Raw genomic sequence first — 24,030 nt, 5'->3', positions numbered from 1 at the left:
AGAGTGAGACGGATCAGTTGAGTCCTGTTCTGTTTCTAAGGATTCCTAGTATTACTAAAGTGCCCTGGTTTCAGCGCCTACACTGCATTGCTCCATTTTACCCTGCCAGTCCAGTCTGCAGGCTACTAAAACTTTGCTTGAACAGTGGGGTTATTCATCCAGTTGATGTTCCTGCCACTACACAAGTCGCCACTACTCAGGTCTGCTGTATCAAATCTCCATTACTCCGTGGCTTAGCTCTGTTTTATCCTGTCTCCATTCTTGCCACTCGGCTCTTCCAGCTCTGCTACATCTGGTCAGCACTGTGACAACTCCACTGTTCCAGTACTGCTACATCTAGCCTCTACTTCTCCATTTCTGCTGCTCAACTCTGCTACATCAGTTTGGCTTCACTACTGCAGCGCTCTGCATCTCTGACACTGCTGCACTACCGACTGAGTTGCCCTGTCGCACCAACATAATACAGTATGTCTGCACTGCACAAGATCTGCTCATCTGCATTAAAATCCCTGGTGCTTGTACACATGAGTCCAGAGGGCAGTTCTACTAGTGAGACCGCCCACTGGACTCCTATGAATACAAACACCAGGGATATCAATGAATAAAATGCAAGTTTAACCAAATCTTTTCCCACAACAATATATATCAATCTGATCAGCTCCTGCTGCTCTATAACATCCTGCCCGCAGATCAGATACCATTGTAAACATGACAGATTCCCTTTAAAAGATCTATATACTATAGTATCATAGTATCATAGTTATTAAGGTTGAAGGAAGACTTTAAGTCCATCTAGTTCAACCCATAGCCTAACCTAACATGCCCTAACATGTTGATCCAGGGGAAGGCAAAAAAACCCCATGTGGTAAGAGTAAGCTCCACCATGGGGAAAAAAATTCCTTCCCGACCCCACATACGGCAATCAGACTAGTTCCCTGGATCAACGCCTTATCAAGGAATCAATATATATACCCTGTAATATTATACTTTTCCAGGAAGGTATCCAGTCCCCTCTTAAATTTAATTAATGAATCACTCATTACAACCTCATACGGCAGAGAGTTCCATAGTCTCACTGCTCTTACAGTAAAGAATCCGCATCTGTTATTATGCTTAAACCTTCTTTCCTCCAGACGTAGAGGATGCCCCCTTGTCCCTGTCACCGGTCTATGATTAAAAAGATCATCAGAAAGGTCTTTGTACTGTCCCCTCATATATTTATACATTAACATAAGATCACCCCTTAGTCTTCGTTTTTCCATACTAAACAGCCCCAAGTGTAATAACCTATCTTGGTATTGCAGACCCCCCAGTCCTCTAATAACCTTGGTTGCTCTTCTCTGCACCCGCTCCAGTTCAGCTATGTCTTTCTTATACACCGGAGACCAGAACTGTACACAGTATTCTAAGTGTGGTCGAACTAGTGACTTGTATAGAGGTAAAATTATGTTCTCCTCATGATGCCTCTTTTAATACATCCCATTATTTTATTTGCCTTTGTAGCAGCTGCCTGACACATAGTGATATATTCCTTTTTATCAGTTACACTAAACACTGCCATATTGTGGCTTTATTTTCTAGCTGTGTTATGGTCCCCATATAGTTACATACGACTACACCGATACTTCCATATTCATCCTCCATCAGTCTCCACATGTACAGCTTGTAAAGATAAATGGCAAGATCCACTTCTTGCCCATTTATTCACTTTCTATTACATCTTGACATAGATTAAAGGAATAGAACACTGTTTGAAAGCTGCTGGATGTCGTAGAGAATGACTTACCTCTGCTAAATCCTTGATTAGTTTATGGGACACATCATATGTATCAAGCCTCTGCAGCTGAGGTATATGATATAACACATGAGTAGCATAATTGCACAAAAGGCAGACGGGGTTGGGACTGTATTGGGGATCATTTAGGCCTAAATCCTTTAGGTTTGGCAGTCTGGATAAATTTGTGATCTCCTTATAAAAAAGAAACAAACAACAAAAATCAGAGTTAAACCAATTTTGGAAAAGTTACTCATAAGAAATACTTTTTTATATTGCATTGTTTAAAAAAACAAACTGGATTATATTGACAAGAGGAACATGTTTTGGCGTATGCACCGGGAAAGCTCCCAATGTGTATGTAAGTAGCCATTTGTAGCTGAAAGTAGCCATAAGCCCCATTCATCCAAAACACTCCTAGCTTTTCACTGGGGTATTTCGCTTTTATGTATTGTATGGGCTACTGCAAAAAAAAAAAAAAAAAAAAAAAAGTTTGCTGTGCCATATACTTCCTTTTGCATTTTGCCCAATGTCCAGTAAATGCCTCAGACACACATGTTAGCGTATCCTCCTAACAGAGCAAGCACAATGTCAGCAGAGCATGACGTGTCTCGTTTTAAAGACGTGGTTTCAGCGGCGAGGGGGTGATTTCAGTCATCGCACTGTGAATGGAGAGTGGTGGCAATAATCGCGCCCCGACACTGACTGACAGCTCGCTCAACATTAGGGCAGGCTGTCAGTCAGTGCCGGGGTCGGGGTTACAGCCGCTGCTCTCCATACACGCAGTGACTGAACCAGCGCCGGCGCAACCCTTACGACTGAAACACGAACGCTGCCAAAAGGAATAAAGTTAATTTCCTCCCGGCAGCGGGGATCTAAGTGCGGGCGCCGGGAAAGTTCAGAACGCTATCAAGCTGCAGAATAACCCCATATATGGGGGGATAATAGTGTTTCATCACATGGCAGTTTCCCTTTACCACAATACATTAATACATTAATATTGAAATGACACACAAAAAGTTCACACTTACCTTAAAGGAAGATATTTCATTACCAGACAGATTTAATTGTTCCAGGTGAATATTTGGATCCAGGCAGTTTCCTTGTAATGAAGTAAAAAAAAAAAAAAAAAAAGACACTTTGAATATAAAACTAACACAAGTACAATGGGGAAGGATCTCTCACTTATCTCTCATAGGATCAAGGGTAGATTCGTAATCGCTGGGGGTCTGACCCCTGGGACCCAAAGAACCGGGTTCTGGCGGAGAAAGCTAGGAACAGCCCTATGCTTTTTCTAGCAGTCCCATAAAATGGAGCGGAGGTTCACAAGCTCATTCTTGGCCCCATTCAGATGGGGATATATGGGCACAACTACTGTACTTTTATCAGAATTCATGCAGGAGCAAAACTGATCCAGTAATAAAGCAATAAGCCACAAGTTATGAAAATGTTATGGCAGCCATAAAAAAGTTGGAATATGCACCTTACCAGTGTAGGTTCCTCTATATACTTGGATAAAAAAGTTAGTATTTACAATCCCTTTTCCTTAGCATCCAAGGGCTTGATTGCTATTGGAGCGACCTACGAGGTATCGGCGGACTTGATAAGCTGGCTGGTGCCTCACTGAGCGCAAACAAGGAGGTGTAAGACCGGATTTTGCGATTTGCCTCCTATGTATGACCCTGCTTGCACTTTCTGCTCTAGTAAAGGTTGTTCCTGTATTCATTTTCTACACTGCCTAGGACACTGATCGTGTGATTATACGCACAGTAGCACCTATTAATCCACAGCTTTGCCGTATTACTCTCCTGCTGGAGGTAAGATTAAAAGGATTGTGTGATTACAGCTAGAACTGTAACTGGGTGGACTATGGAAAACAGTCTTTTAGCAGTTTATATTTACATACCGATTGAGTGTATCAAATTCCCGGCCAGATTAAGCTCTTTAAGACTCTGCAGTGTATCCAGTCCCTAAAAAAAATACAGCGGATAAAAATGTAAATGAAATTTCATTAGCTGATTAATACAGGATTATTAATTTTATTAGTTGGGAAATCAATGTAATTGCGCATGTTAATTATGGGATTCAGATTTTGTTTGGGGTTTTTTAGTTTTGGATGTGATCCTTAAAAGTATTTTTTTGCCTTCCTCATTTCATAAAGTTAAATATCCCATAAGATAACCTCGGAGATGCCATATGATCCTAGAAATAAAGCCTGTATGTAGGGTGCGGTTGTGGGGAGGTGGAAACAGATGTCCCAGAGCTGGGTCTCCTTTATTCTCAGGATCTTAGGCATCCCAGGAGGTTGGACCCACAGATTTCTGGCATATCCTAGCAATGAACCATCACTTTGAGATGGAAAAACCCCTTTTAAAGGCAGCCCGAGCATGGAAATGCCTCTAGACCAGGGGTGCGAAATTCATTTTCCCGAGGGGCCACATGATAGACCGTGACTGTTGTGGAGGGCCGAACCAATAGGCCGAAATTAATTCTGTTCAATATTAATATCTTATTATATTATTGAAAATTATATTAATATTAATTGTAGCACTTAATATTGAGAAGAATTAAGTATGCTGACATCCCCCTATATATATCTTTTGAACATGAGTACAGCCCCTTCTGTACATTGTATGAGCCTCCCCACACTGCTTTCCGATATACAGCATGAGCCCCACACAACCTCCCCCATATACAGCATGAGCCCCAGAAAGCCTCCACATATATGGCATGAGCCCCAAACAGCCTCCCCCATATGCGGCATAAGCCCTACACAGCCTCCCCCAAATGCGGATTGAGCCCCAAACAGCCTCCCCCATATGCGGCATGAGCCCCACACAGCCTCCCCCATATGCGGCATGAGCCCCAAACAGCCTCCCCCATATGCGGCATGAGCCCCAAACAGCCTCCCCCATATGCGGCATGAGCCCAACACAGCCTCCGCCATATACAGCATAAGCCCCACACAGCCTCCCCCATATGCGGCATGAGCCCCACAGAGCCTCCCCATATACAGCATGAGCCCCACACAGCCTCTCCATATACAGCTTAAGCCCCACACAGTCCCCCTATATATACAGCATGAGCCCCACACAGCCCCCTTATATATACAGCATGAGCCCCCCACACAGCCTCCCCATATACTGCATGAGCCCCACACAGCCTCCTCATATACTGCATGAGCCCCACACAGCCTCCTCATATACTGCATGAGCCCCACACAGCCTCCCCATATACAGCATGAGCCCCACAGAGCCTCCCCCATATGCAGCATGAGCCCCACAGAGCCTCCCCCATATGCAGCATGAGCCCACGCAGTCTACCCCATATACGGCATGAGCCCCACACAGCCTCTCCCATATGCAGCATGAGCCCCACCGAGTCTCCCCATTTACAGCATGAGCCCCACTGAGCCTCCCATATAAAGCATGAGCCCCACAGAGCCTCCCCATATACAGCATGAGCCCCACAGAGCCTCCCCATATACAGCATGAGCCCCACACAGCCACCCCATATACAGCATGAGCCCCACACAGCCTGCTCATATCCCAGATGAGGCCCCCATAGTCTCCTCATGTCCTGTATGAGAACCCCATAGCCCCCCCATGTCCAGGATGAGGCCCTCATAGCCTCCCCATGTGCAGCATGAAACCCCCAGACGCCCCATGACCACCAAAACATCCCAAACACATAAAAACAGAACACCATATACTCACCTCAGTCCCGTTCCATGGCACTCTTCTGTTCTTGTGCTGACTCTCCACAGTAGATAGCTGAAACACTGAAATGACATCATGGCGTCAGCTGTTTCACACGCTGATTGGTGGAGGTAGTGGCCACAGGCCCCTCCTCCACCAATGATGTCAGCACGGATGGAGAAGTGGCAGGAAGGCAAGGTGTGGCACATGAGCCTCTGTTTCCAGCCCCTGGACTGTCTCGGTCCACAGGCTGGACTGAAACAATCAGAGGGCCAGATGTGGCCCAGGGCTGCACTTTGCTCAGGTCTGCTCTAGACCAAGGAATAGGAGCTGACCAGCCGGACTCGGCAGCAGCCAATACACATTGGAGGAAGTGGTAGTGTTCAGCTCCATTCAATGTTTGTATCCCACCTACGCCAGAGCAAATACCAGCCAATCAGTGGGGGTGCTGGACCACACTGATCGGATATTGATGACCCATCATAGGAATAAGTCAATAATATTTTAGATCCACACAACCCCTTTACATCTTTTCATAGTATTACCAATATCTGTTAACATTTGAGGCTCTGTCTGATAACTGAGGTCTTTAATGTTGTTACATTGAATCAAATAATCATTGCTGACAAACTAAACAAATACAGCATAAATGAAACACCATAAAAAGGTAGTGCATTTAGCTATTCCTGTGTGAGGATCAGGCCTTGTCGTGTGTCTAAGGATTAGTCTCGTGCACTCACCTCTATTACTTCAATGACATTATCATTTAGCCAAAAGACTTCCAATTTCTTTAGGTTTTCCAAACCCTCGATAGTAGTAATATCATTATGATAAAGGAACAGTTTTGTCAAATGAAGACAATCTTGAAGTCCTTCAATTCTCTATAAAATAAAAATTAAGAAGTGCATGATACCTAACACAATTCCTTTGACAACTTACTTTATTTTTGTGGGGTACTGACAGATGACTATCCTTGCTAGAAGGATAGCCCCAGTTGTCCTATTTTCAGTGGGAAAAGACCAAATGTGAATTATCTCCAAGCATACCTGTATTACTAGGCCAAAGACGGTTTCTAGGAGCAAGTTATCACCTATCCACAAGTAGGTGATGACTACTAGATTGGTGGGGGTCTGACAGCTGAGACCTCAGCAAGATTGAGCAACTTGTGCTCGTCTAAAAGAAGCAGCAGTCGTGTATGTGCTCTACCGCTATGGGATTGACCAAAATAGTCAATTATAGTGCACGGCAAGTAATAATCGTCTCGGCAGCGCACACATGTAACTGCTGCCCCATTGGAATAGCGGACACAGGTCCCTGTAGATAGGTGGAAGTCTCAGCAGTCATACCCCTATCCTGTGGATACCCCTTTAATCAAAACAGTCCGATCACTTATGAGCACAAGAAAGACAGTAGACTATAACAGGTCTCAGGGGACTGACGAAAAGGCCAAAAGATGCGGCCAGACTTACTGTTAACTGGCACTCTGTAATCCACAGTTCTGCAAGTAGCGGACAAGACTCCAGGCCACAGATACCTTCTATGCTCTGTCCGACTATGGTCAAGTTGGTGAGATTTGGAAAGTAAGAGAGCCCCAGCATTTTGGGGTAGCCAGAAAAAAACATTTCAAGAGTTTTCATTCCTCGTCCATCTTGTCTGATCCTGTCATAATTTACCCCATTGCACATACACTAGAAATTAAAAGACGGCGATTAGTAACAGGTCAGGTACATTTCCTATGTTAGATCATTAGGCTTGTAGATTGTATGTGACCAATTAACAGGCAGAAATATACTATTGATTCACCGGTGATCAGCCGATCTTCCTGGTTTAGTAACTTGGTTAGTAGATTTATGAAAGACACAGAATGAGCTTGGTTACATTTATAATGGTTTCCGGATTTCAAACGGATTTTGTTGAAAAAGAAAGTCCTTTTTGGAGTCACTCAGGCACTTAAAAGGGAACCTGTCACCCCAAAAATTGTATATTAGCTAGGGCCACCGGCATCAGGGGCTTATCTACAGAATTCTGTAATGCATTCTGGAATGCTGTAGATAAGCCCCCGATGTAACCTGAAAGATGAGAAAAAGAGGTTAGATTATACTCACCCAGGGGCGGTCCCGCTGCGGTCCGGTCCAATGGGCGTCGCGGTCGGTGTCCGGCGCCTCCTATCTTCATAGGATGACGTCCTCTTCTTGTCTTCCTGCTGCGGCTCCGGCGTACTTTGCATTCCCTGTTGAGGGCAGAGCAAAGTACTGCAGTGCGCAGGCGCTGGGCCTCTATGACCTTTCCTGGTGCCTGCGCACTGCAGTACTTTGCTCTTCCCTCAACAGGGCAGATAAAGTACGCCTGCACCGGAGCCACAGCAGGAACACAAGAGGACGTCATCGTATGAAGATGGGAGGACCCGGACCGCAGCGGGACCGCCCATGGGTGAGTATAATATAACCTGTTTTTCTTACCTTTCAGGTTTACAGAATGCTGTAGATAAGCACCTGATGCCGGTGGCCCAACTCATACGAATTTTGGGGTGACAGATTCCATTTAATAAATGTAGTGACCATGTTGTTAGCGGAGTGGGGGTCCTTGCTCTGTAGTGGACGTTGTACACTGAGGATCCTGAGACGACATCCATGTCAGAAGGGCTACTTTAACAACTATGTACAGTATACAGTATGTCGCCAAAAGTTCTGAAATTTGGGTTCTCACAACGTTTGCTTCTTCCTGGTTTTTAGATGTTTTTTATGATTAGTGAAGTACAATTATAAGTTTTCAAATGTTTAGTGACAAACACATGAAGTTTATGCAAAGACATTTACAGCTTTGACCCTTATTGTTCATGACTTCTGCCCTTTGCCCTGGCAGCTGAATATCGGCTGCTGGGCCAAATCCTAACTGATGGCCGCCCATTCTTGTCCAATAGGTGCTTGGGGTTTACTGTTGATACGACACAGGACACCCTTTCACTGAGTCTCTAAATTATCACTTTTCCTTTGTGACTGAGCCCAATCCATGGATGAAAAGCCCCCACGCGAGGAGTCTCAGGATACTTTACTGTTAGCATAGTAGGACTCATGGTAGTGCTCACCTATTCTGATCATCCTTACAGATGTAAAAAACAGTGTGAAGGTGGCTTCGCCAGAGAAAATTACTTTGCCCCAGTCCTCTGAAGGTGGCTCCATCAGAGAAAATAACTGCAGACTCTTGGGGACACCTGGAAGAATGATGTCCGGAGAAGAAAAAGGTGAGCTCTACTATGAGTCTTTGTGTCATGCCAACAGTAAAGCATCCCGAAACCCCTTATATATGGGGGCTTTTCATCCATGGAGTGGGCTCAGTCCTAAATATGCACTGCCATGAATAAAGAATGGGATCTAAACATCCTACAGGAGCAACTTCTTCCAACGATCCAGCAACAATATGGTGATGGACAATGTATTTTCCCAGCATGACAGAGACCATGTCCCAAGGGAAAAGTGATAATTTAGAGGCAAAACATTGAAATTTTGGGTGCATGGCTAGGAAACTTCCCAGATGTCAATCGCACTGAGAACCTGTGGTCAATCCTCAAAAAGCAGGAGGACAAACAAAAACACAGAAATTGTTATAAAGTTCAAGCACTGATTAGACAAGAATGGGCGGTCATCAGTCAGGTTCCAGCCCAGAAGCGGATATCCATCAGGCAGGGTGAGGGGCACAAGTCTTGAACAAGAAGGATAAACTCTGTAAATATCGAGTCTTGATACATATGTCAATAAAAATATAAAAACTAACAAAATGGTCTATAATTGTATGTCAGGAACCATAGAAACCGACTAAAAGATCTAAAAACACTGAAGAAGCAAACTTTGTAAAAAAAAATAAATAAATAAATACATTTTTGTAAATCTCAAAACCTTTGGCCACGACTATACATGTAATAATCAAAGAATTAGTCTCTACCCTGCTCAAACCTACATTCTGGCCGATGTTATGTCACCCGTATTATGCCCTGACCCGTTCCCTACAAGGTCACACTCAGCTGACCGTAGATCACAACAGAACCACTTCGTAATCTGTGTGTGGTTCAGTAGATCGCATGGGGTCCAGGTGTTGTATTCGTAATAAGCACCCAAATATGTGGCTGTCGTCTTAAATGGGTCTAAATCAGATCAGATTTTGGCTGGTTGGTTTCGGCAGCTGATATAATGTCTATTGACTTTACTACACATATTCCATTTTTTTCTGGCCCCATCCCATTATTTGTTGCACACAGTATTATAGTAGCAATGTGTCCCCTATGTTTGTGAGGGGCAGATCCGGGGTTATAGCGGTTGACTGAACAATTGCATGGACCTATTTGTATATTTTTTCTTTCAGAGCATAAAGCTTACAGAAAAAAAAACCACAGCATTCTCCAATTACTGGGAAGACGACAGCGTCCATATCGAGCGATGTGACCTTTCATCCAAGAGCCGGAAAAGTGACAATTAGGAAATCATTTCTTGAAAGCTGTAACCTCTGTAATTGCCATTTTCAACACTCACCAATTAACTAAACTGGAACGGGCAAAAACATTGTATTTTAACCCTTAAGCAGCTGGCCCATTTGGGGGCCTTGGTGACCAAGCAATTATTTTCTTTTTTTTCATCTGCACCTTCCAATAGTTGTACGTTTTTAACATTTCTGTTTACACAGACATATGAAGGCAATTTTTTTTCTAGGCCTCACAGTATTTTTCTTTTTGCATTATTCCGGGGTACTCTAAGGCTACGTTCACATTTGCGTCTTGCGACGCAGCGTCGTCGACGCAACGCATGACGCATAGAAACGCATCAGAAAACGCATTGATTTCGACGCATGCGTTTAACGCATGCGTCATAAAACGCTGCGTTTTTTGTGCGTTTCAGTGCGTTTTTCAAAAAAACGCAGCGTTTTAGGACGCATGCGTTGTCAAACAATGATGTCATTTTTAGTGTCTAGACACTAGATAAAGAACAATGAAAAGAATAAATACTCGCACTGCTGCTTTTTGCGATCACCTAACGGCGTGCCACGATGCGCTGTACCAGCTCCTATTCCCACTACTCAATGCATGGGCTTATGGGGTGCTTCAACCAAAAGATATACATATGACCAAAGTAAAAAAGAAAAAATGGTCAGCACTCACCATTCCCGATGCTTAAAAAGTCTTTATTAGAACATGGACACGGACAGGGAGAGCATGGTGTCCAGGGATGACAGCTGTTTCGCGCTACATGCGCTTCCACAGATCCCGATGTCAGAGGGGGGGAGTGAGGCAAATGATATAGCTACCAAAACCCCTCCCCCCCTCCCTCTGACACCACATCTGACACCTCCCATTGAACTAATTGTGAAACACTTAACACATATTAAACCATAGCAAACAAAGTGCATAATAAAAACAATACATAAGACTGGATAATCAGTGAATACAATAGCGGCAGAATGAAAGGAATCTCACAAGAAGACCGACATGTCGATCTTCTCGTTAAGTCCCAGCGGTCCCTGTGCATTTGTACGTATAATCCACATCGCCTCCTTTCTCAGAAGAGTCCTATTCAAATCACCGCCACCATCTGGGATCTGTGGAAGCGCATGTAGCGCGAAACAGCTGTCATCCCTGGACACCATGCTCTCCCTGTCCGTGTCCATGTTCTAATAAAGACTTTTTAAGCATCGGGAATGGTGAGTGCTGACCATTTTTTCTTTTTTACTTTGGTACTAGATAAAGAACACCAATGGATAGAAGAGGGTGGGTATAATGGAATTTTAGTATATATACCCCGGCATCCATGAATTCCTCCCATTTTGCTTGTTTCAAGATGGAGCGTCCCATGGAGAGCATTTACCGCAATATGGAGCTGGATTTAGCCATGGCTAATGCTTACGCTATCGCTTGTCATGAACAAAGGAAAAGAGAAAAACAACGGAGAAGGATTCATCGGCGTTTTTGGCTACACCCAATAGTGGAAGTCCGAGAGAGCCGTGGAGCCTACCATTGTTTGTTTGGAGAGCTGAATGAGAACCTGGAGAAATACTTCGAGTATACCAGGATGTCTCAAGACAGCTTCCGCTATCTGCTGCGTCGTGTGGAAGGATCCATTTCCAGGCAGGACACGCAGCTCCGGAGATCAATTTCCGCCGAGGAACGTCTGCTGGTGACTCTCCGGTACGTAATGCAGCTATTTGAAGGACTTTAAGGGTATGTTTCCACCGTCAGGATGGCTCGGCGCTAAGCCGCGCCCCCTTTCTGGGACACGATCATGCCGGATGTGTTAACTCTTCACATCCGGGATGATCGCTCTCTCCCATAACGCCCTGTGATATGCCTTGCGGGGACGCTGCGTCCCCCGCAAGGTATACGGACATGCTGCGATCTGAAAAGACGCGCAGCATGTCCGGAGTCGCAGGGCCGCCGCGTGCGGGTTTCCACGCATAGTGGAGACGGGATTTCATAAAATCCCCTCCACTATGCTGGAACATCTGGACGCTGCTTGTTTGACGCTGCAGCTCTGCGCAGCGTCAAACAAGCTGCGTTTCCTGACCGTGGAAACATACCCTGAGGGTATGTGTCCACGTTCAGGATTGCATCAGGATTTGGTCAGGATTTTTCATCAGTATTTGTAAGCCAAAACCAGGAGTGGATGATAAATGCAGAAGTGGTGCATATGTTTCTATTATACTTTTCCTCTAATTGTTCCACTCCTGGTTTTGGCTTACAAATACTGATGTAAAATCCTGACCAAATCCTGATGCAATCCTGAACGTGGACACATACCCTTAATGTTGTTGCCTTTTTTTCATTAATCTTTTTTTGGTTTTTGGTGTGTGAGGGATGTAAATGTAATTTTATTTAATAACAATGTACATACTTTTATTAAATTTATTTATTTTTCTTCTTGGCAGTTTCCTGGCTACCGGAGAGACCTTGAGATCTCTTCATTTCCAGTTTCAGATTGGAGTCTCAACACTTTCGGGTATTATTGCCGACACATGCCGCGCATTGTAGGACAATCTCCGTGAGGAATTTTTACCAATCCCAACAGTGGAGTTATGGGAGGCCAATGCCCAAAAATTTAACCAAGTGTGTTCCTTCCCTAATTGTATTGGAGCAGTTGATGGGAAGCACATTCGGATTTTAAAGCCTGCACGAAGTGGTTCGCTGTTTTTTAACTACAAAAAATACTTTTCAACCGTCCTCATGGCCATTGCAGGTGCGGACTGCAGGTTTCTCGCCGTGGATATTGGAGCATTTGGCCGTGCCAATGATTCCCGGACCTTTAAGGAGTCTGATATGGGCCGAAGATTGTATGAGAACAATTTCAATTTCCCCCAGCCAAGACCTCTTCCCAACACCCAAGGCCCGGCAATGCCATTTGTGGTTGTTGGTGATGAGGCATTTCAAATGTCTGCCAACCTTCTGAAACCGTACTCCAGTCGAGCTTGGACCACACAAAAAGGATTTTTAATTATAGACTGTCCAGGGCCAGAAGAACTGTGGAGTGCGTGTTTGGAATCCTTGTCTCCAAATGGCGGATTTTAGGATCCGCTATAAATCTGAAAATTGAGACAGTTGATCAGGTTGTGAAGGCTTGTGTGGTTCTCCACAATTATGTTATTACCAAAGAGAGAGTCAACGTGGAACTAGATGAACCCATACCAAACACATTGCACGATTTCCAAGATCATCCTCTGAGGACAACTTTGGAAATTGCTCAGATGAGGGATCAATTTGCAGCATATTTTGTTTCTGATGTTGGCCGTGTGTCATGGCAAGATCAAATGGTGTAATGTATATACTGTACTTTATCCTGCTGGAACTGTAAGTAAAATTATAGTGATTAATAAAAATATAATCTAATTTAAAAATAATAAAACACTGTTGAGTCCATGACATTTCAGCCAAATGTACTGTTCTTTAAATGTAGAAATGTATCGTGTTTTTACACTTTTTGTTTTTAAATAAATTTTTTTATTGTGTCTTTACGTTTTAAAAATAATTCTCCCCTATAAATGTTGTTGGCAATAAAAAAACAACAATTAATGTTCTAGAACCAAATGTGTGTACCATAAAATGTAGTAATGTGAGCACCGGTTCCCAAATTGACTGACAAAACAAACCAATTGTTCACATAGCCGTGTGTCCCATAGTTTTGAAAGCAAACATGATTGGCTCCCACCTTGTTAAGCAATTCTTGCAGACTATTTGCATATGGAACCTGGCATCATGGAGCGTGATGGCTGAAGCAGGTTTTCTGCCGCTGTGCTGCGGCTGTGTGGCAGGCACTACACATGCCTTGGATGTGTATGTGTTCTGCCTGTCACACAGCCTCTGAACATGTGGCTGCAGATCATATCCGCACTCCATGAAGCCGGGGGACATATGCTACTAGTCTGCAAGTGTTTTGCTTGACAAGGAGGGACACGATCATGTTCGCTGCGTAACACTATTGAACTCAGGATGGTGGAATACGACCTGAGTCAAATAGTGTCTACGCTTGGCCACGTGAACATTGCTACAAACTCTCATGACCATTAGCCTTAAGGTACCGTTACAGAAACGATTAACCAACTATCACAACCAGCGATACGACCTGGCCGTGATAGTTGGTAAGTCGTTGTGTGGTCGCTGGAGCTGTCACACAGACAGCTCTCCTGCGACCAACAATGCCGAAGTACCGTGTAACCAGGGTAACCATTGGGTTACGCATGGCCGCTTAAGCCTATGTTTACCCTAGTTAGGATTGTACATTTTAAAAATATAAACAGTATATACTTAGATTACCGTGTCTGCCACGTCCATCGCCGTTAGCTTCCCGCACTTTGCCGGGCCAAAAGCACAGCACAGCGTTGACGTCAGCGCTGTGCTCTGCTTTAACTTTACAGCCGTAAATCACTGTCACTCATTGCGGGAAGATGACGGCCAGGGATGTGGCAGACAACGGAATATAAGTATATACTGTTTATATGTTTTACCTTTCCAATGGTAACCAGGGTAAACATCGGGTAACTAAGCGGCCCTTCGCTTAGTAACCCGATATTTACCCTGGTTACCAGTTAAGACATCGCTGAATCGGTGTCACACACTCCGATCCAGCGATGACAGCGGGCGATCAGCGACCAAAAAAAGGTCCTGATAATTCGCATCAACCAACTATATCCCAGCAGGGGCATGATCGTAGGTCGCTGTCACGCATTAAGATTTCGTTAACTATCAACGATATTGTTAACAAAATCGTTATGTGTGACGGTACCAGTACAGTAGGATTTGAAAATTTATATATTTTTTTAACCTATTTGTGTGTGTAATAACTCATAGTACAATGAGCGACAGGGCAAAAAAAAAAAAAAAGCATAAAAATCTGTCATACATTGCAGATATGAGTTGTTGCAAACACAAAATTTGTGTACGGCGCACGGTGTGAGTTGGTGCATTTATTGTTGTTGGTGAGTTTATTTTAGAACAAGAAATCAAATATGGTTAACCAAATAAAACAATTTATTAGGGGTGACAGAAAACGAAAAATGGGGAAAGGTTCAAGGGGTGGGAATGTCCGCTATAAACGGAGACTGATAACCCCCAGTTTGGGAGTGGGTGGAGGTGGAGGAGGAGGAGGAGGAGGAGGAGGAGGAGGAACCACCGTATTGAAGGATGCTGGATGGTATGCCAACGTCTGACCACCCTGTGGTCGACGGTGGCGAGAATGCCAACGCAGGAGGGGAGGGAAGAGGCACAACCAGTGTCCTTGGCTCTCTGGGCTGGCTCTGGCTACTCCTGCTCCGGTTAGACCCCTGCCGAGAGCTTGGTGCAGGTATCGGAGCAGCCAGAGCCGGCGTAGCGGGTGAGGTTCTGGCCCGTTTTCTCCTCTCTCCCTCTGGGTGTTGTTCCTCCTGCCGTCTGTGGGTCCTTGAAGGCCTTGCAGGAGCAGGACTTTGCGGCTCTCTTCGATGGTGTCGGCGGCGTCGGCGGCGGTGGCCCTCGGCACGCGGAGTTTGGTGTGGCTGCTCTGCAGCAGGAGTCGGAGTCATGCTAGCCAGCGAGGGGACTACGGGCATTGTAGTCGCTGACTGCATGACCCGAGCCTGCTGCAGAGCAGTAACGTACGCATTGTTGCAGGCCTGCATCACCGAAATCTGGAGTTCCGGCGTAAGATGTTCCACCATGCCCTTCGCAATGGCACTAAAGAAATGTTTGGCCGGCCTCGAGAGCTCGGATTCCATATTTTCAAGGCGCCGGTCGATATTGGACAGAGCAGTGTCCATTCTATCGCCCAGCGCCTTGAAACAATTCTGGAATACCGTGCTTAAATGTAAAAATTCGGGCAGTAGCGGCCTGTCCGAGGCCCGCTGACGCTGTCGGGATAACCCAAAGGAAGGAGCGCCAGTGGCCTCGGGCAGGGGAACATCTGATGGACCGGCTGCCGGTTCTCCGGATGGTGGTGCAAGCCTACTGTCGCTGTGGGATGGCTGTGACGGTCCAGATGGCGATTCACGAAGGACCGCTCCAGAGGCACGAACAGGCTCGAGGGTGCTGCTGTGTGTTCTGTGGAAACATAAGGAAAACATTAGTATACAAAATATAACATTTCACATTCTCCACCTCCTGTGTGTAATAAAAAGTTAACATTGCATCACAAACTGTTAACTTTTAGATAATTGTAAAGGGTCAGTACCGTCTGTCAGTCCTAACGGTTTCCAAATTTTTTTTAGGGCTAGCTGCATGTCAGGGCTGACACGACCAATCAGCGCCGGCCACAGTCCTCCTTACTCCCCGCATTGAATGCCTGTCGCCCGCATACTCCCCTCTGTCATGGATAAAATCTTACCAGCGGTAACCGTTGCCGCCGTTAAGATGTAACCCAAATTTTAGTATTGACACTGCCGATGAGGCATCAATATTAAAAATTGGAAATTTTGGGGGTTTAAAAATTTACAAGCTATACTCAACCATGTTTGCCGTTTGTAACGGCCGGCATGGTTTATGCTTATCGTTGTAACTGTCATGACGTCACGGACATGTGACCGAGACGTCATCACAGGTCCTGCGATCAGACCAACCCTGGGTACAAAACCTGCCGTGAACTACATGGTCTCCCGTGTCAATTATTTTAACGTTATAGGAAACTGTGATAACCCTGGATGTGCAATATACTACGCCACAATGAAATTTTACTAGTGGCTGCCCAATATACTATGTGTCTGTGTGCTGTATACTACGTCATTGGCCAACGTAAATGGATGGCCAACAAACTACTTGGCTGGGGAATATACTATGTGAATATGCATGTTGGAGAGTACACGATGTGTGGGAATAATGTGTGGGAATAATACTTACTGTCGGCGGCTAAGGGCAGGTCTCAGGAACTGCAGAATCCTGTTATATTTGTAAGGTATTGACCTTGCCGCTGCAGCACCACTACGAGCCGCTCCCTCCTTTTTCAGACCCCGATTGAAACGGTCCTTCATGGAGCGCCATCTGGTCTTCAATTTTTTGACTGTGGAAAAGGCAAACAATTAGTTGGAGAGAAAATTTTATTGATAACACAACTGTGTGTGATGATACAAAAGTAGAACACATCACAGACGGTTGTGTATCCTGATAGTTCAGAGCGGCATTTTGGCAATACTTACCAAATTTAGTTTGGTCACTGGGTGAAGCGCTGTCAAAGCCATCCCACAGCGATTTGGCTACCTCAGTCCACATCCGTTTCAAAACCACCTGGTCCGCGTGCCGGGGGTCACGGGGGTCCCACAACGGGGCTCGCTCCTGGATTGATGCAACCATGACATCCACATCAATGCTCTCTTCTTGGTCCCGTTGTGAAACCTAGAATTACAGGAAAACATAAATGTTTGCAATATAAAAACAAATTGGTCTCCCTCCCTTCTTCCCCCCCAACCCCCTCCAAAAAAAAAAAAAAAAAAAAAGGAAAACAAAATTATAAAAAAAAAAAAAGGGGGACTACGTTGTTTTTAAAAATACTTACTCGCCGTCTTGCCACCACAGCTTGGCCCTCAGGTCGCTGCTCCTGCTGGCTGGGTTCCTCCTCACTTGAAGAAGCCTGGAAAATAGTTGTAAAAAATTGAGTGACACTAGAAATGACACAGAATAATAAGCAACAGAAGATCATGTACTCACCGGACTCCCCTGCGGTGTCGTGTGGCTCGAGTCACTCGCCATTGCTATTAAATTCTAAAATGAAAAAAAATAAAAATATTTACTATGCACAACACAGAGGCACATATTGTAAAATATCCAAAATCCCAAAATCCATACATTAACATTACAACCACAACGAACAGTGCACTCACAGTACAATACCAACTGACCAAGCGCTGAACAAACAACACCGCCATACATTAAAAGAAAAAACAATGGCAGAGACTACACAATGCCAGAGTATAGCAAAAGCATAATACCAGTCCCAGGAAAGATAACAAAACAAATAAACAACAGAGCCTGTATACTAATCCAAAAAGACACAGATTTTTTTTATGCCACAATTTACAACATTGATTTCCAAAAAGGCCCAAGAAAAGGCAAACCATACCGCCATACGTTACAATAGAAAAAAAGACCAAAAAAGAGTATGGCGACATATGAAGCCCTAAAATTCTTCAGAACCTGATAAGAACATATTTATATTAAAAAAAAAAATGGAACAACCGCATGCACAGAACAACCCAAACAGCAAAGAAAAAAAAAAAAAACCCCAAAAAATAAATAAATGTCATCCTGGATAGACCACCATACTTTACAATAAAATCAACAAGGCCGGAGACAATGAAACGCCATCATATAGCGCCAGAAATATACATCACAACCAGAATAAAAAAACACCACACCAAAATTGGAAACTAAAAGTCAATCCTGGATACACCACCATACTTTACAATAAAATCAACAAGGCCGGAGACAATGAACGCCATCATATAACGCCAGAAATATACATCACAACCAGAATAATACACCAATGTCCATATACACTACAGTGCAGAACTACATACACAACTTGCAATACAATAAAAAACATTACAATGCGCAGAATCATTCTATACTTACATCTCTTGAAGCAGAGCTCTGGTAGGTAGGTCTGGTCTGTCTGGTATGCTGTAGCCAAAGTGACAAACAATGCAAAAATGTATGGGGGATGTTTTTTCACTGTCTAGACATAGTCTAGACACTTTTTAATTAACGACGCATGCGTCGCACAACGCACGTACGACGCACACACTTGCGTCTCTTGCGTTGTCAATAGGTTTCAATGGGGATTATAACGCAATTACGACGCACGGGCGACGCAAGGGCGACGCACGCGTTTTTACGACGCTACAAAAATGCAACATGTAGCGTCGGCCGCGCCCCGCCAGGTGCGGCCAAACGACATATGCGTCGTGCGTTGTGCAAAAACGCATGACAACGCATGTACATGCGCCCCCAATGTTAAAGATAGGGGCGCATGATGCATGCGTCGTTATGCGTCGACGACGCTGCGTTGCAAGACGCAAATGTGAACGTAGCCTAACATACTGCATGAGGTTTATTAAGGAAGAAAAGAAAAACAAAAACAGCAATTCTCTAAATTTTTTTGGAGGGAGTTGTTTTACAGCATAACATAATACTAATATTTTATAGGTTGATAAAATTATAGCAATATCAAATCTGTTTTTTTGAGGGACAAGATATAAGGTCTGAGCCATTACTGCATTTGCACCTTTTTTGTCTAGCTTTTGGTGTTTTTCGTCCCTTTTTAATTTGCACCTACTTTATACTCTATTTTAGGCTAATTCCCTTGATGAGTATTTGGTGCGTATATTTCACTGAGTTTACTTACCGTACATACATTTTTACCTTTTTTTTTCAGCACTGAAAGGTGCATGTCGCGCTATTATGCTAGAAAATTTATGCCCAAATTTCAGACATTTATAAAATGACTCCGGGGATTGGGAGTGGGAATCATTTGCACAAAAAGTTATGTAACTTTTAAAAAAGTCACAATTATTGAATTAGGTGAAAACATCTAGAAGACTAAAACTCTGCTCACAATACACAAAAAACAAGCAGACCCCCCTTCTCTAGCACAAAAAAATACATATAAGGCTTAATTCCCATGAGGAGTATTTGGTGCATTTTTTTCTGCTCTTTATTTTCATGCATTATTTTAAACACACAGCATATCACAGTTCTAGAAAATTGGATGAGATTCGTGTAAATCTCATACCCACTATGCTGTTCTTTAATGCTGCGGAAATTGACCTAAAGTGTGCTTTTGTTTTTTTTTAATACACACCATGTCAATTTATCTCACGATAAATATTCATTTCATTAGCGGATTTTCCCAATAGACTTGACTGAGATGCAGAAAATCTCCAGATAAAAAAAAAACACTACTTACCTAAAAGGGACAAAAACCACAGCAAAAAAAAAACAAATGTAAAAAAAAGGAGCCTAAATTAGCTAACTGGCGCAGAAATCAAAGTAGCATAAAAAAATAGCAGCACCAAATGCTCATTGTGGCAATTCAACCATAGGGCTTAGTCACACGTCCAATTTTTACATGTACGAGAAAACCTGATCAATTATTCTGATCAGTGTATTCCGTGTGTCATCCGTTTTTCTTGTAGGTGAAGAAATTAAAAACAAATAAGTTTCTCCACCTTCACTATTATGACAGCCAGTGAAAATCAGACTGCACTCGGATGTCATCCAAGTGAGGTCTGATTTTTCTTCACTGATCCATAGACTTGCATTGCAGATTTTGATCCGTCACTCGGATCAAAATCGGATATCCGTGAAAAACATGGCTAGCACTCGTATGTGGAAATCGGTAGTGTGAGTGAGCCTTAGGCTCCGTGTAATCTGCACTGCACATAGTGATGACATTAGCGTCACGGGGTAAACACTTACCAATTCTTTAATTATTTCTTCTGAATTCAGGGCATCAATGGAAACCATTTTCAGATAATCAGTGCTTCAGTAGCATTTCAAATCTCTGTGCTGAAATAAAAAAAATATATATATATAAAAAAATTATTTACTGGAATAATACTGATGTTATGTCACTGCCTTGTAGAAACACACACAAAAAACAATTTAGGCAATTTTGCCCTCAGCTGTAGTCGGTATTCCCATAACGATGAATTGTAGTAAACAGTCGCAAACTTTAGCAAATATGCACCAAATTATGTGATTTGTTTTTCAAACACCAGAAAACTGTCAAAAACTTTTTAAGAAATTCCTCCAAAGTGTTAGGGCTTGAGACATGTTCTCGTACAGCGCAGAGGGTTCTAGGTATAAGGGGCCGTTTGGTTAAGCATTTTTTTGCCTCAAACCTGGCATAAAAGTGATTGAAATATTGCAAAGTTTTTGTGATTTTTGATGGCTTTTATGCCAATCCAACTTTTTTTTAAAGTGCACTGAGCAAGGGTGGGACGGAGGCGAGGTCTAGTGAGCCTGACAAAATCATAAGGGCTCATTCAGACATCTGTTCAAATCAGTCTGAGCATGGACTGCTAATGGAAGGACTGACCGCGGGTCTCCAGACCCGATCGTGACAGCCTCCTAGAAATACACACAGCTGTCACGCCCCAGTCGGGAGACCTGTGGCCACAGTCCATGCTTTGTGTCCAATCTCGGACCGATTTGCACAGACTTCTGAATGAGCCCTAAAACTGGGATACATTATGACAAAAACACAGCCAGCCCTCGCCCTTTGTACATATCTAGCGGCACATGACTGTAGAAAGATGCACTAAATTATTAAAGAGGTGCATGGCTCTTAACGAACTTACTCTAACGCTTCCTTCATTAACACCAGAGTACAAAATACCAGTCTTCATAAATCGGGGCCATTGTGTTTTTCTTGTTAATCGCTCCCATACTTTTCATTATAGGATTTGAAAACACCCCAACATTCATGTAGATAATGCACCAAAATAAAAAAACAAACAGCATAAAATCAAAATGAAAACTGCTAAATATATATATATATATATATATATATATATATATATATATATATATATATATATATTTATGAAAGAGGCCCTTATGTAGATTTACGGGTTTTTTTTGTTCTCTTTTATCAGCCTGAGGATTTGGAGGGGTGTGGGGGAGCAAGTCGAGTGCAACAGAGTTAGTATGTGAAAATCCTGTTCCTGTAAGCACGACTTTATGTCATAGGCCCAGTAAGTTACGTATCTCCGTCTGCTCAGCTACATAGCGGATGGGTACAGGATCTGCCTATTTGCATGCTCCAGTCTGGTCCATACATCCCAACAGACTAGTGCATGATGTGAGCTGTGGGCTCCTTTAACGTCATGTCCTGTGACGGTAACACAGCCCCCGCTGTCAGTGCAGGATTTATAGTGAGGGCATGCTGTAATGTGACAGGCAATTACACTTCATACAATGTGATCGCTGCCCGGTACGGATACTATATGGAGCACATTACATATACTGTGCAGAGGGGACAAATCGCAGAATATAAAAGCACCACATAGTCTGCATTACTAGCCATTGCTGCACTTCAGGGTGGACCTCCGCTGCTAATAATGCACCTGTAATTGTGCACATGGTCAGTGGAAGAGTAAGGCCGGAGACACACTGGTGCGAGAGACGGCCGAGTCTCGCTGGTTAAAAGCAAGCTGTGGCACCTGCACTCCGGAGCGGAGCGTGCGGCTCCATAGCAATACATGGAGCTGCACGCTCAGCTCCGGAATGCAGGTGCCACAGCTTGCTTTTAACCAGCGAGACTCGGCCGTCTCTCGCACCAGTGTGTCTCCGGCCTTAGGGTATGTTTCCACGTTCAGTTTTGCTTCAGGCTTTGGTCAGGATTTTATGCAGGTAAAATCCTGACCAAAACTGCACCTGAGGTCACTGGCAGGTCACCTGCGGTGTTCCTGCGTATTTTGCTCATAGTAGCAACATGCTGCGTTTCGAAAAAACGCACCGCGCATGCGTTTTCGCGGCAAAAACGCATGCGTTTTTTAACGCATAGTGGAGTCTGGATTTCATAAAATCCCATCCACTATGCTGTAACATCTGGACGCTGCGTTTTTGACGCTGCAGAAAAACGCAGCGTCAAAAACGCAGCGTTTCCTGAACGTGGAAACATACCCTAACAGGAAAGCGAGTGTCAGGTCTGATGTTGGCATTCTGGGAATCAAGTGAAGTTACTTTTCATATGACAAGATCCCTGCAGACAGCAGAGCCGCAGTACAGGCAGATGGACACAAGGTGGCTACATAACTGCACCAAAAATAAGCACAAAGTGGACTGAAACTAGAGCAGTCTTGCTCAGAAAGGCCACAAAATGGCCTAAATTACCAAACAACTACATTCAGCAGGAATGGGAAAAATAATGAAGTCCTCTCCTCTTTTGTGGATGCCAGTCATCCATAGACTAAAAAAAAAAATTCTACAAAAATGTATTTTACGTATACTAGAGAACAAGTCATTGTTAATGTTGGAAGAAGCCTCTTGAGGTTGTTGTCCCGACATATTATTATTATTACTATTTATTTATATAGCACCATTGGTTCCAATGCTGTACATGAGAAGGGGTTACATACAAATTACAGATATCACTTACAGTAAGCAAACTAACAATTACAGACCGAGGCCGGCGTCACACTAGCGAGTTTTATGGACGTATGAACGCAGAAAATACGCCCAGAAAATACGCATTGCACACGGCCCAATGATTCTCTATGGGGCAGCTCCTATCTGCCGTATATTACGCACCCATAATATACGGCATGTTACGGGCGTAGAAAATCGCAGCATGCTGCGTTTGTCAGCGTATTGCGCAAAAAATCCGCCAATGAAAGTCTATGGGGGCGAGAAAATTACGGATTACACACGGACCATGCGTGTGACTTGCGAGAAATACGCACCGGTGTTCTATAGAAAAGCCGGTAATTCAGTGCGGTGTACAGTAAAATCACACTGACAGTATAGAATAGGTAGAATAAATGCGTACACATAGAATAGGTATATATATATATATATATATATATATATATATATATATGTCAGTGAGACACATATATATATATTTATATTTAATTCAGCGCTAGATAGCAGAAAAGCCGATAATTCAATTGCCAGCTTTTCCTCTCACCTTCACAAACCCGACGAGATATGAGACATGGTTTACATACAGTAAACCATCACATATCCCTTCTTTTATTACATATTCCTCTTTACTAATGTAACAAGTATCTCTGTGTAAAATTTGGGGTCTCTATTAAATTAAAGGGTTAAATCCCGGAAAAAATTGGCGTGGGCTCCCGCGCAATTTTCTCCGCCACAGTGGGAAAGCCAGTGATAGAGGGCAGATATAAATAGCCTAGAGAGGGACCATGGTTATTGCCCCCCCCCCCCCCGGCTAAAAACATCTGCCCCCAGCCACCCCAGAAAAGGCACATCTGTAAGATGCACCTATTATGGCACTTAGCCTCTCTCTTCCCACTCCCGTGTAGCGGTGGGATATGGGGTAATGAAGGGTTAATGTCACCTTACTATTGTAAGGTGACATTAAGCCAGGTTAATAA

General features: G+C 43.7%; 2 protein-coding genes across 3 annotated transcripts in view; both read right to left on the bottom strand.

Moving 5' to 3' along the window:
* LRRC9 (leucine rich repeat containing 9) overlaps nucleotides 1-24,030 on the bottom strand; it is a 327,268-nt gene that overhangs the window by 277,891 nt on the left and 25,347 nt on the right. For both annotated transcript variants that reach the window (XM_077265244.1, XM_077265252.1), the window contains exons 2-7: nucleotides 20,381-20,470; nucleotides 6,942-7,160; nucleotides 6,213-6,353; nucleotides 3,681-3,744; nucleotides 2,806-2,876; nucleotides 1,787-1,969 (exon numbers count right to left, since the gene is read on the bottom strand). In XM_077265244.1, coding sequence (XP_077121359.1) covers nucleotides 1,787-1,969; nucleotides 2,806-2,876; nucleotides 3,681-3,744; nucleotides 6,213-6,353; nucleotides 6,942-7,160; nucleotides 20,381-20,428 — 726 coding nt within the window. In that variant the 5' untranslated portion in view covers nucleotides 20,429-20,470. The remainder of the gene's footprint in view (nucleotides 1-1,786; nucleotides 1,970-2,805; nucleotides 2,877-3,680; nucleotides 3,745-6,212; nucleotides 6,354-6,941; nucleotides 7,161-20,380; nucleotides 20,471-24,030) is intronic.
* LOC143793995 (uncharacterized) lies at nucleotides 14,976-17,653 on the bottom strand. Its single transcript, XM_077280907.1, has 5 exons — nucleotides 17,612-17,653; nucleotides 17,460-17,534; nucleotides 17,104-17,299; nucleotides 16,808-16,967; nucleotides 14,976-16,015 (listed from the first exon to the last, which is right to left on the bottom strand). Exons 1-5 carry the CDS (start codon nucleotides 17,651-17,653, stop codon nucleotides 15,010-15,012), a joined length of 1,479 nt encoding a protein of 492 aa, XP_077137022.1. The 3' UTR covers nucleotides 14,976-15,009.

This window comes from Ranitomeya variabilis, chromosome 1, assembly GCF_051348905.1.
Source record: "Ranitomeya variabilis isolate aRanVar5 chromosome 1, aRanVar5.hap1, whole genome shotgun sequence".
In the NCBI taxonomy this organism is placed as follows: Eukaryota; Metazoa; Chordata; class Amphibia; order Anura; family Dendrobatidae; genus Ranitomeya; species Ranitomeya variabilis.
The sequence above is the reverse complement of the archived record's forward strand: the minus strand, read 5'-3'. Positions and strand labels throughout refer to the sequence as shown.

Excerpts from the sequence above, each read along its gene's own strand:
- LOC143793995 (XM_077280907.1), bottom strand. The coding sequence starts at position 17,653 with ATGGCGAGTGACTCGAGCCACACGACACCGCAGGGGAGTCCG. Across the intron at positions 17,535-17,611 it reads CGACACCGCAGGGGAGTCCG|GCTTCTTCAAGTGAGGAGGA; the intron begins GTGAGTACATGA and ends ACTATTTTCCAG. Across the intron at positions 16,968-17,103 it reads CAGTGACCAAACTAAATTTG|TCAAAAAATTGAAGACCAGA; the intron begins GTAAGTATTGCC and ends CCTTTTCCACAG.